We start from the raw sequence: 13,115 nt of genomic DNA on the forward strand, positions 1-13,115 counted from the left end.
GTTGCCATGTTACTTTTTCCATTTAGATCTAGAGACAGATTTTAAGGTCACAACATGGTGATGAGAGTTTATAAAAAACAAATATTGTATCACAAAACCACTCATAACTCATCCACTAATGGTTATCATAACTCAACCCCCCCCCCCCCCCCCCCACCCCACCCCACTTTACATCAGTGGAAACCAGACAGCTATGAAGTTAAGTCTCAAAAATTAAAGTCTGAATTATCAAATCCATGCTAAATCCATTCCCATATAAAAAAGACTGAAAGAATGAACCAGCTAACGCCCGTACTATACCCATGCGCTTGTTCAAACATGTCAGTTTTCTCATATTAAATCATTTAATGTGACATGTTCTTTGATTTGGAGTCATTAGCAAAAAAGAAATGGGGAAAATGGAGCACTTGAAGGCCACTGTGCAGCGATTTGTTTGAAAAAGCGATTCATACCAACTTCACCCCAGTGAAATGGATTGATCCCGCCCGTCGTGCAGTTGTACACCAACATACTTCTCGGCCTGCGATGGAGACAAAAGACACTGTCAGAAAACCAGCGGCATTTATTCCATGACTTTATTTTCCAGTGATCCGTGTGTGAGGAATTTAGTGTGTCTGTTGGTGTTTGTGTGGATGTCCAACCTGGCATGTCTCTGGGAACCGGAGTACCAGGCAGCAGCCAAAGTGGTGTTTATGACCACATCGACTGGCACAAGGTCAGCGACAGCGTTATTTGAAGCCCTCATTGTTCTCAGAATCCCTTTTCCTGCCTGCACAACCAAAAAAAAAAAAAAGCTTTTAACATGAAGTACCAATAAACAATCATACAAAGTGAGTTAAATCTACTCAAAAAAAAAATCAAAGTGGCCACTCACAGCGATGAATATGCCACTCGGCCCGTTGAAATTATCAATCCAGCCCTTAAACAGAGTGGAAAAGAAAGAGTGGTGCTCAAAATCCAGGCAGTATTTTTTTAATTAGGTGGGAGGATGGAAATGAGCATGCTTACGGGGAACGGCTCCTTCCAGCTGGCTCCTACGATCGAGGGCCTGATGATGGCGACGTTGAGGTTTCCACACTCCTGCTGGATGAGCTGTTCTGCCAAGGCTTTAGTGTACGTGTATGTGTTAGGCCGCTCACCTAACAGCTTTGGTGTTATTAAAGAGACCAGTTTGTCGTCCATCCACCTGTCAGCGTCGGACAAATCCAGGAAGTTAAGGGAGAGCAAAAAAAAAAAAAAAAAAGGGTTTCATCTAGTTAATCTTGCTTGGAATAGCTTCAATATTCATTGTGTTATTTTCTTATTTCTGTTATATAGTTTGTTGCGTTTTTATGTTTGTAAGTATGTGTGTGCGTTTAGTATGTTTTTTTATATATATACACTTATCATAATTTATATTAAAAAATTATCAAATATATTATGTAAAAAATTCAAAAGATTAAAATATAAAATCATTGGAGGGAAACGATTAATCGCATCCAAAATAAGTTTTTGTGTACATTATATGTGTGGGCTGTGTATATTAATTATATATATATAATAAAATAATTACCAGTGCTAATTAGCTAGCATTTTGACAACAAGTCCTTGTTTATGCATGATCTCTAACTGGGAAAGCATTGTTAAATTTATAACAAAGGCTTTATATGTGAAAGCAGCCATTGTCAAACATGGAGAACATGTTAAGTACTATATAAGTCCTTGACATTCATTTATTAATCATTAAAAGTCAGGCTTTAGACTTTAAGTATAATGAGGAAAGGGACTGCAGCATCAAAGACAAGAGTGTTTTGGAGAGCCAAGACTTACTCAAGTGTGTCTATGAGTTTCCTGTAATCGACAGGTGGTGGATAGACCACCTCTTCAATGAGCTCTCGGTCACAGTTGGCGTATGCTGTGGACACGTGGATAAACACCTCCAAATGCTTAATTCTGTGAGCCAAGTTAACCATCTTCTGTGTGGCCAGCACATTCAACTGCATGGCATCTCTGCAGCAGAGGGACAGAAAAAAAACACTGAACTGCAGTGACTCTGCAGAAGCATGAGCAGATCTGATTAACTTGAAGATAGACCTATTGCAATTTGTACAAAACCATCTAACCGAAAAATATTGATCTAATCACGATAACCTGCAGTTAGTGTAGTTTCAACCTTTGTACTTACAGACATCAGAAAAAGATAAGGAAAGTTAAGGAAATATATAATGTAAATGACAAAATACGCATTTATAATGCGGTGCATTATGTGAGTGCTGAGAAAGAAAATTAAGTCAGGTGAAGAATGCATGAACACCTCTGAAGCGTTTGTGCTTGCACAGCCTGCGGTGCTTCATTCCACACTCACTTTAAAGCATAAACAAGGCTTTAGCATGCATTTTGAATGCATATTGCTCCAGATTCATTAATTGGACATTACAGGTCTGATCTAATCAAATGCAGTAGCGACAGTAGAATTTGAGCAGAAAATACGCTACTAATGCAAAATATTTGAATAATATGTATATATATATATATATAAAAAAAACTATATTTGCAGTATTATTTCTTGTACTACTATTAATAATAATAATATTTTATAATTAATGATACAATAAACCTATTATTAGCATTAATAATAATAATAATAATAATAGTAATAATATAGTATTTAAAAGTAAAACAATAATAATGACAGTACTTTAACTGCCATTACTACTACTACCATTAATAAAATTATAATTTTTATCATCATCATTATTATTGTTGTTGTTACTGGAAATAGTAATACATTTATTTCATCATGTATTATTTGCATTAAAATTATAATAATTGTAATAAAAACAAAGACAATTATAGTTTTATTACTATTTCTGATATTAATAATACATTTTTATTAGTAGTAAAAACATCACTGTATTATTTTTATTATTGTAAATTGTACTAAATTTGTTGCATCATTAATAATTCTATTATTAGCATTTCCAATAATACTTATTATAAAAGTAGTAATAAAAACAATATTAGCAGTAATACATTAGTGACAGTATTATTATAACTTTTAGAACCACAACTACTATTAATAATCATAATAATATAAATACATAAACCTAAATGGCTGCCCACTGCTCCGGGTGTGTGTTCACGGTGTGTGTGTGTTCATTGTGTTCATTGTGTGTGCACTTTGGATGGGTTAAATGCAGAGCACAAATTCCGAGTATGGGTCACCATACTTGGCCGTATGTCACTTTCACTTTTCACTTTCATTGCACCCAAAGAAGAACTGCAGTGCTTTACACCCTATAGGACAGGAAGATCTAAATAAACTTATCACTGCATCTAAACCTGTTTATTAGATCCTGTACCCACTAAATTACTGAAAGAGTTGTTACCTGTAGCAGAAGAACCGCTTCTCAATATTATTATCATTATCTCTATGTCACCTCCCAAAACCATTCAAGCTGGTGGTTATTAAGCCTCTTATTAAGAAACCACAAATAGATCCTAGTGAACCCAAAGGCTGCATCTCATTGCTAGTTTACTTGACACTATAGATCAGGGGTCACCAAACTTGATCCTGGAGGGCCTGTGTCCTGCAGAGTTCAGCTCCAGCTTACCTCAACACACCTCCCTGGAAGTTTCAAGTATACCTAGTAAGAGCTTGATTAGCTGCTTCAGGTGTGTTTGATTAGGGTTGGAGCTAAACTTTGCAGGACACCGGCCCTAGAGATCATGACATACTCATAGATCGATTGCAAAACTACACAGGTATTCAAGGGCAGGCTTTAAGATGGTTTAGATCCTACCTTTCCGATCGCTATCACTTTGTCTATTTAAACGGGGAATCATCTCAATTAAATGAAGTAAAGTATGGAGTGCCACAAGGATCTGTACTAGGCCCTCTGCTATTTTCAATATACATGTTTCCCCTTGGTAATGTTATTATAAAATATGGGATTAGTTTCCATTGTTATGCTGATGATACTCAACCATATATTTCAACAAGACCAGATGAAACTTCTAAGTGATCTAAGCTAACAGAGTGTGTTAAAAATGGAAAAGACTGGATGACCAATCATTTTCTCCTATTAAATTCGGGTAAGACCGAGATATTACTTATTGGACCAAAAAAACAGTACACACAATCTCGAAGATTACAATTTGCATCTAGACGGATGTACTTCCTCTACCGTCAAAAATTTAATGCATTCTCTCTAGACTGGACTATTGTAATGCACTGCTAGGTGGTTGTCCTCCATCTTCAATAAACAAGCTACAGGTAGTCCAAAATGCAGCTGCTACCAGGCCTTACCAGGTCAAGAAAATATGATATTACACCAATTTTACATTTACTCCATTTAAATTTAGAATAAAGACACCTCTCCTTAGCCAAGCAATCACATAATATATCTCATAACCTTGTACTTCAGTTACATCTGATCAAATGCAAATTTTCATTCGTTTGCTTGGGTTGAACACATATTTTTTTGCTTAGGTGGAACAGCAGCTACGCTATTTTTTTCTGTTTTACCTTCTATGTTTCTGCCATGGGATTGGGATCCCGTGGTAACTAGGAATTACACAAGCTTAAGTCTGGATCCAGCCCTTACAAAGACCTGAGATGACCGAACACCTGAGAAGAGATGATGCCAACCCCCCAGAGGACCTCAGATGATGCCAACCATTAGACAACATACAAAACTACCAAATTTTGCATTACATGACATTAACTAACTGCTTGATTTTTACCGTACATTTCTGTCATATGGACATCAACTTGAGATTTAATTTTCTGTAATTTTCTAATTCTGTTCTTAAAAAAAAAAAACACTATTCATTTACTAACTGCTTGCTTTCTTAAAAAAAAAAAAAACCTAACACTATCTTCTCTGTTCTTTTTCTATTCTATCTATTCCTTTTCTTTTGTATTTATTATACAATTAACAAACGCAAAAAAGGCCTCTAAAAAAAAAAAACCTTGTTATGTGTACTCCGTTAAGCTAACTGAGACTTGTTATAGCACTTGCGTATCATTGCTCTTTTGTTGATTGTGATTGCTTCCATCATCTTCATTTGAAAGTCGCTTCGGATAAAAGCGTCTGCTAAATGTAAATGACTTAAGCAACATGTTATAAAGAACTCAGTTGCTTCCTGTGATATAACCACCTAATTAATCAGAAGCATCTAAACTCATAGCTGTGGATAAAGCTTTGCGTCATCCTGTGGGTGGAGATTACAGCTTACTTCAGAGGCTCGTTGAAGCGGATAGTGGCAGCGCAGTGAAACACAATGTTAATACAGCCCGTGAGAGTCTCCTGGTCTTCTGTGCTCAGGTCCAGATCTGGCTGCGTCAGGTCGCTGTTGACCGCCACAATCTTCTCTGCGAAATCGGGCTGCTCCTCTCGCAATCTGTCAAAAAGCTGCAACATTCAAAGGCTCAAGATTACTTTCACCATAATCATATATCACAGTCTGGCCAAGCACTAAAGTAAACGCATATGAATTCCTGTCACGCACAGCCTATGAGAATGCAATCAATATTACCTAGAAAAGGCCAGAAATGTGCATACAACATAATTGTGTAATGAGCAAATAGAGTGAGAGATAAGATCTATCAGCGCAATCTAGAGCATTCAAAGCATTCTGAAAGTCATTGCAAATATAACACGTGATCTGAATAGTGCATCTGTGGCCTAATCATAAATCCCATAAGACGTTACGTATATAATATATGAACATTAAATGTTATTTTAAAAGTGACAAACAATAATTATTGTATGTCATACAACAAAAAAAGGACACAATTTACTGGCAGAAAAAAATAGAACGTGACAAAAAGCTAAGAAAAAAAAAAAAGTAAGCATAATAATCAGTGTTGTTTGTGTTACCTAAAACTAAAATCATTTAAACTTAGTTTTTATTTAATGAAATTAAGCTCTCTCTCTCTCTATGTGTGTGTGTGTGTATGTATATGTATACATACATATATGTAGCCAAAGCATTGCATGGAATCGCATTGTGTTGAATAGAAATCGAATCGCACTGCATTGCAATAGGGGTGAATCGTATCGCGTCGCATCGGTATCTGCTTCATATGTATCTTCAGTGTATCGTATCATCGGCTATGCATCGAGATGCGTATCGCATCGGCCTCAGTTATGGAGATGCATATCCCTAATACACGTATGTTGCTTTGGCTACCAACTGAAAAGTTGAAGTACTAAACAGTTGATGTATTAAAGTTACTAAGACTAAAACTGAAATTAAAATAAAATTAAAGTTAAACAGCAACATATAGTAAAAACTAATTGGCAAAGCACATAACTAAATTTTACAGAAACTAAAATGAAAACAGAAAATATAGTAAATTCAAAAATATGAATAAATACTAAGAAAATATGAATACTACTAACTCACTAAATTTTTTTTAGTAAAAAAAGGAAGAGTAGTGGAATTTCAATAAATTTATCAAGTTTTAACTGTATTAAACTTTACTACTCCCATTAAACATTTTGACTCCAATTGGCTGACTTACACTGACTGTCTGGTTAAAATGATTCTTCACTCTATTTGGGAAACAAACAAAAAAAATCCTGTACATTTTTTAAAGCTATATTGCCTTACCTTACCCTTAATTTATGCCATGAAGTATATAACTCAATTGAGAATTAAGAGAAAAAACCATGAAGTTCTCCAGCAATCCTCCAGACCTGCGCTTGCTCACCTTGCAGTTCATCATGTCAGCAATACGGGCATCAGGCGCCTGTCCTGCTTTGGGCCGGACAAGAACATAGGCAGCTTTGACACCGGAACATGAGCGTAGCAGCTTCTCCAGAAGTACTTTCCCCATAAAGCCTGTGGCCCCTGTGATGAGAACATTTTTTCCCTCGTAGTACTCTGGAATGGTGACCATCCTGAGTGCACCTTCCCTCCTCTGTTACACCCCTGAAGAACACCAACAGAAACATTGTCACACAGTATCACACTGCAAATACGCACACATTTCACAATGGATCTCACTCTTTGCTTCTGAAATCGTGCTGTTTTGTCAGTATGCGGTAAATATTTCACTTGCCACTTCCTTCCTTTCCTGCCAAGACCTCAGTACACAACTACTGCATGACACTCAAATGTTAACTTTGTAAAAATGTGTAATGCCCTCTTAAGACCTGGTGTTGTATTACTCTCCTGGACCGCAACTGGGTTTTGTCTTGCTGAATCAATAAAAGTGCTCCTAAACGGCATTAAGGTGCATCGACCGCAAAAAGCTTGACATATCACTAATTGATAGGACAAATTAAATGGCATCGTAAAATCACAACAGTATAAATAGGTTTATTATTCTTATCTCCTGTCCGCTGATAACAAGCCAATACAGCTCATCCACAGCAGATACTGGGTTAATATGTAATAAAATGAGAGAAAGATTTTTTTCCTACTTTAGACTTCTACTTGCCCTGGCAGTTTTTTTTTTCTTTTCTTTTTTTTTTTTTTCCCTCACATACACTTGATACTACCATGAAGTAGTTTTGGGGCCTGTAAGATTTATTTATATATATATGTGTGTGTATATATAGTAGTTTATGCAGAATGATGCATTAAATTGATCAAAAGTGACAGTAAAGAAATCTATACTTTTACAAAGGATTTATTTTTCATATGGATCCTGTTCCTTTGAACTTACTATTGAAGAATTAAAAAAAAAAAAAAGAACAAAAATACGTAGAAGCATATCTATCTGTATTTAACGTTAATAATAATAATAACAATAATAAATGGTTCTTGAGCAGCAAATCAGCACATTAGAATGATTTCTGGAAGATTGTGACACAGAAAAAACTGCTGAAAATTCAGATTTGCCATCACAGGAATAATTACTCTTTAATATATTCAAAGAGAAAAAAGGTATTTTAAGATGCAATAATACTTCACAATATTTCTGTTCTTACTATGATTTGATCAAATAAATGCAGTCTTGGGAAAACATAAGACTTCTTTCAAAAACATGAAAATAATCTTAATCTAAAAATTTGAGTTTAAAAATACAATTTCAACACATTGTATGAATTTAAATGTATAATTGTATATAGATAATTATAAAATACAAAGATTTATATTGATTCCTTAATATTTATTTACAATATACAAATTATTAGTTTTATTAAGTTTCCATGCATTTAAATATTAGATTCATATTTAAAAATATTACTATCTGTCATTGAAAGTTATACAGGTATTATAATTGTACAGACAAAACTCAGACAGCCTTAAATTCACAGTAGCTAACAAAAGTAAAACATAAAAATTTAAACTGACAACTAAATGTTTCAAAAACCAAATGTTTATGTTTGCATTTGCAGAGCCTAAAAATGCATGTAACTAGCTGTGTTTCCATCCAAAATTCTAAAAATGTGCATTAAAAAAAACTTATGCGCACATTTGAGTAGGATAAACTTTTTATCCGATAAGAAAACAATGTGCATTAACTACGATAGAAACACATTTGCCGAATAAATTCCTCTATGCGCATCAAACGTGACGTGACTTTGCGCTATGAGACGGGATAACTTGATTAGCAGCGGACCGACTTCATTCACAGCATCTATGTTGTTATGGTCATTCTGAAATACCTGAGCAAAGTCTGTTGTCAAAGTATTTTTGTATAACTGTCTTACATGACTGCATTTCCCAAACAGCAGGCATCCACTTCTGAAAGCAATGACTGCATTTATTGTGTTTTGTCTGCTCGCTCTGAAGCACTGAAATAATTTATAATATATGAAAATTATTATATTCAGTGGTTTCTCCTAGTTTTCTTAGTGATATTTAGTGCCAGTTTAACCTGGAAGTGATGATTTTGTTCTCTTTGACTCGTTGATGGAAACGGTGCTTTATTTGTAAATGTTTTATGCGATATTCCAGTTTGGCGCATAAGTTTAATTCGAAACTTTGGATGGAAACATAGTTAATGATCAAAAAGATACAGGATGTATTCTAATCTGCATTTGACCATTTCTGGGCTCAGTTTCTTCTGCATATCTTACACACATGCAACTCAATATATGATGTTTCAATCTCAGTCTGACACTTTCTTTCTGATGCGTCCAGCCGCATCACATGATCCTTTCCGTAAACTTATCAGGCCACTCAGAATAACAAGTTCCCGCTGGTTTGCGGTAACACTGACAATGAGCTGTTTTTGCAGCCTCTTTCTGTTCGGTGCTGCAGCCACGCATTGTTTGCTGCATAACACCGGTGCCAAGTTCCACAGCTGCATGCACCCAAACACGGACAGAGCACACACACAGCAACAAATTCTGGGCTGTTTCCTGACTTTCAGGGCACAATCTGTATCAAAAAGTCTCAAAAACATTCAGTGAAGTGCATGGGTTATTTTGACTCACTTGCAGTGTAGCCAATCTAGAGCTAATGAATGCCTGTTTAATTGTAGGGGTCAGGTGGATTATTCCAGAAGGCGAGACAAGATGTTGTGCAGTGCGATTTCTTTCCAAGAGCCACTCTGCACTTCTGTGACTAAGGACCTAGAGCTGCCTCTGCAGTGACACTGGCATTAAACAGCGTTCAACTACAGGGAGCAAAGCTAAAACGGGAGTTCAAGGACTGTGGGCAAAGGAAATCAGTCCCTATAGAGAAGCTGGCATTTTCTAACCCCTGAAATCTGATCGCTCGTCTGAGAAAGAACCGAGTGGAGATATAACCATCCTATATGGGGCCATCTGACATGATCAAGTCCCTTTCATGTACACCAGATGCAAATTGATCCTAGATCCCACATCCTCAGTTTGAATAATTCATGCGTCACATGGGCAGGAATTGTACTACTGTAACAACTGTAACATGTAAACAAATACCAACGTAATAACAACAGAATGGCCGTAGTCAGGAGTGCTTTAGCTTAAAAGCTTTCCATTATGAACCTAAATAAAAGTACTCAATGCTAATGGGATCGAATATCCTGTGTGTGCATAGTAAAAAAAACTGCACTGACAGATCTCAGCACTGAAGTACAAAATCAAAGATACAGTGACAGGAAAAAATGGTGTTGTCACAAGACTGTACTGCCTTGCGTCTTGTGATCCTCATTAAAACAACAACAACAGTGGGGATGTTCATCAAAATGAGATGGTAAAAATATGCAATTAACTGTTTAGAAGTAGAACAATCAGGGATACAGACCAAAAATGTTCAAAATCAAATAAGCCCTGTCAGACTGGTGTTCGTTCCTGATGCTGTTTTTGGATATACTCCAAAAGTAGGCCCTAGATAATAAACACTATTATCATAAAGGTTCTAAACAAGTGTTATAACAAAATAGTAATCATACTAGGGCTGCAACTAACGATTATTTTGATAATCGATTAGTTGGCCGATTATTCTTTCGATTAATCGATTAAAAAATATTGACCAAAAAAAACACTATTCCACATTCTGCCCAATGTCCTTCAAACAAACGTGACAACTGAATGCTATGAAAACATACAGTGCTTAATTAGACCACTTAGCATAATAAAGAGAAAACATATTTTAGAAATTTGTCAAAAATTTGTTTAAATTTAAAAATGTTATTGTCATTTATTAGACATAATAATAAAAAATGGCCTCATAACAGCTTGCATTCTTGCTGGTATTGTTTATGTACTTTTTGACTGCAATTGGGTATCGTGAAAAAAAAATACTCAAATAAAAAATACAAGAAAAAATAAGTGCTCTGGTTTTCTTTCATAGATAACAGCAATAATGATATTATAGCATTAAAAATAGCCTACTACTGTTACTAAAGAGCTTACACATATTGGAGTACTAACCAGTACAGAAAGCCGAAAAATGATTTTGGTTATCACCAATACTGTTACTTTAGAGCAGCAGTGGCACAAACCTTACATAAACACATTGTTAAACTTACATAAATTTGTTAAGCATTGTAAAAATTGAATATAGTTTAAACCTCAATTAAAATAATAAAGATAATAATAAAGACGAATAAAAACACAAACTCAGTGTTAACCAACAGGTAAGAGTAATGTTCTGCAGGAACTACTTTGATCACAGTCACCTCGTCATTTCTTTATCCTGTAAAAGGCCGTTATGGAGCGTCTCATGTTTATATTCAGACAGACAATTACACGCTGTTATCCCTTTAAAGTTCCTACTCTCATAAAATATTTTAATTTATTTAAACCTTAAATTAACTTTCAACAACAGATAATTCAGCACAATGGATATGTTTGCGCTGAAAAGCCTATTAATTGTCTCCCTCTCTACTGTGTTCTGTCCGTCTGACGCGCGTGCGCGCGCCCGCCGCTCATTCGGTATTTTAAACTTAACACAGACTGTCAGGACGGACCTTTATGCAAAAATGGATATGCTCGCGTGAATTTGTGGCATTTATAGATAAGGATATGACCGTAAACTGAACGTTTTTGCGGTGAGGACGCACACGCATCTGTCAAAGCGCCTGACAGGGCAAGCCATTACTCTTATGCATTAACTTAAAGCTTAAAATAAAGAATTATCATGTTTTGGGCAGCTTGGATCACGTGCTTCTCCGGCAGAATCTCATTCTGTTTCCTCCACTATTTTTAGATGCATTTTGTCCATAGAAATGCATTATTCAGTGCCGTAATTTGACTAACCAGCTGAAGTTGGACGTGCACTGTGGGCAGACCCGATTAATCGATAATGAGAATCGTTGTCGATGATTTTCATAATCGATAATAATCGATTTTATCGATTAGTTGTTGCAGCCCTAAATCATACAAATGAAAAACTTTAAATGTGCGTGTCATTTTTGTCAGATTGAATGTAGAATGGAGTTATGAATCAGAACAAACCATTCTTGTTTAAGTCTTGAACTGATATTTTCCATTCAACTCCGTTTTGAAGTGCAAGACTGCTTTCTCTCTTTAAAAACTAGGGTAAACGTACCTATTAAGCTCAGGTACCCATTAAGCACACTTCCATTTTTGAGTTCAGATTATAAAAAGAAAAAATAATTTATTATCCTACTTGATGTCTACTTGTAATTTCAAGTCAATCAGATCATTGCACAGAGATATGGCTCTCCATGTGTTCACACTGTCTGGCGGCCATTTTGAAAGCTGTCTAAAAACTTTCACCAAAAGAGTAGCCCCTTAAATGTGCATTTTTTAGATGTTTAAGCCTTTATTTTGGGTAAGTTTCACTACTTGTTGTAAAATTAAGAGATTAATGTTCAGACTTTTGCATATTATAACCTGAAACTTATATGTTGGAAATAATTATATTAGATTCAAAAGATAGTTTTAGCAACACAGCACAGATGCTACAGAACACAGTTAGCTGACTAGCTGAATACGATTGTGTGCTACGTTAACATATTCAATCACAGGCATTACTGGCTTGTACTTTTACATCCATAATATTATAAATTGATAGTTTATTTGGTCTGTTGCTTTACAGTGCTGTAATTTTTAAAGATTTCATATTATTTTAAGGTGAGCTTAAAGGGTGCACTACTATGAACATCACACAGCTTCAGTGTTACATCAATAAGAAAAAGTATCATTTCATAGATATTGTTAATATTAGTTGTTCATATTAAAATATCTACGAACTTAATACATGACCTAGACTATTTATTTAGCAAAATCCTGTCATTTTAATTAATATTACATGAAATTTATTAAAAATTGTTGCTGCTCCAATTAAGCTCAGTGTGCTCTCTTTAAGCTCTTCCACATTGAACATCTATGTAAATACTTCATAAACAGACGTTAAATATTAACTGATGGTTGTCACTTTAGAAGTTAAGTTAATTGATTTTCTATGAATTCTGTAAACTCAAATATGCAGACTGGCTCCGATCTTTGGTAACTAGCATCAACTTCTCCAGACTGTAAATCTGTGGAAAATCGGGGCAGAAATCGTGTAGTGTATTCCAGCCTTAAGAGACTATAGATAAGTTAACATCCATTTAAAAAGAGGTTTCATAATGAGGCTACTTTCTATGTTCATCCCCATGAATTAAATGTTTTATTGGTTTGTTTTATTTGATTTTTACTTAGCTGAAAGTGGACTAGTCTAGATGTTGCAATGTGCTTAGATGACACTTAACTATGAATATAAAACTGATCGATTTG

The 13,115-nt window shown here is 35.2% G+C and overlaps 1 protein-coding gene across 2 annotated transcripts in view; it reads right to left on the reverse strand.

Annotated features, from left to right (window-relative positions):
* Nucleotides 1-13,115, reverse strand: part of LOC306868424 (fatty acyl-CoA reductase 1-like) — a 29,954-nt gene that overhangs the window by 12,000 nt on the left and 4,839 nt on the right. For both annotated transcript variants that reach the window (XM_079414577.1, XM_079414578.1), the window contains exons 2-8: nt 6,701-6,921; nt 5,221-5,396; nt 1,810-1,989; nt 1,009-1,186; nt 875-919; nt 642-769; nt 453-520 (exon numbers count right to left, since the gene is read on the reverse strand). In XM_079414577.1, the coding sequence (XP_079270703.1) occupies nt 453-520; nt 642-769; nt 875-919; nt 1,009-1,186; nt 1,810-1,989; nt 5,221-5,396; nt 6,701-6,889 (964 nt within the window). In that variant the 5' untranslated portion in view covers nt 6,890-6,921. The remainder of the gene's footprint in view (nt 1-452; nt 521-641; nt 770-874; nt 920-1,008; nt 1,187-1,809; nt 1,990-5,220; nt 5,397-6,700; nt 6,922-13,115) is intronic.

Source organism: Barbus barbus, assembly GCF_936440315.1.
Source record: "Barbus barbus genome assembly, chromosome: 50".
NCBI lineage: Eukaryota > Metazoa > Chordata > Actinopteri > Cypriniformes > Cyprinidae > Barbus > Barbus barbus.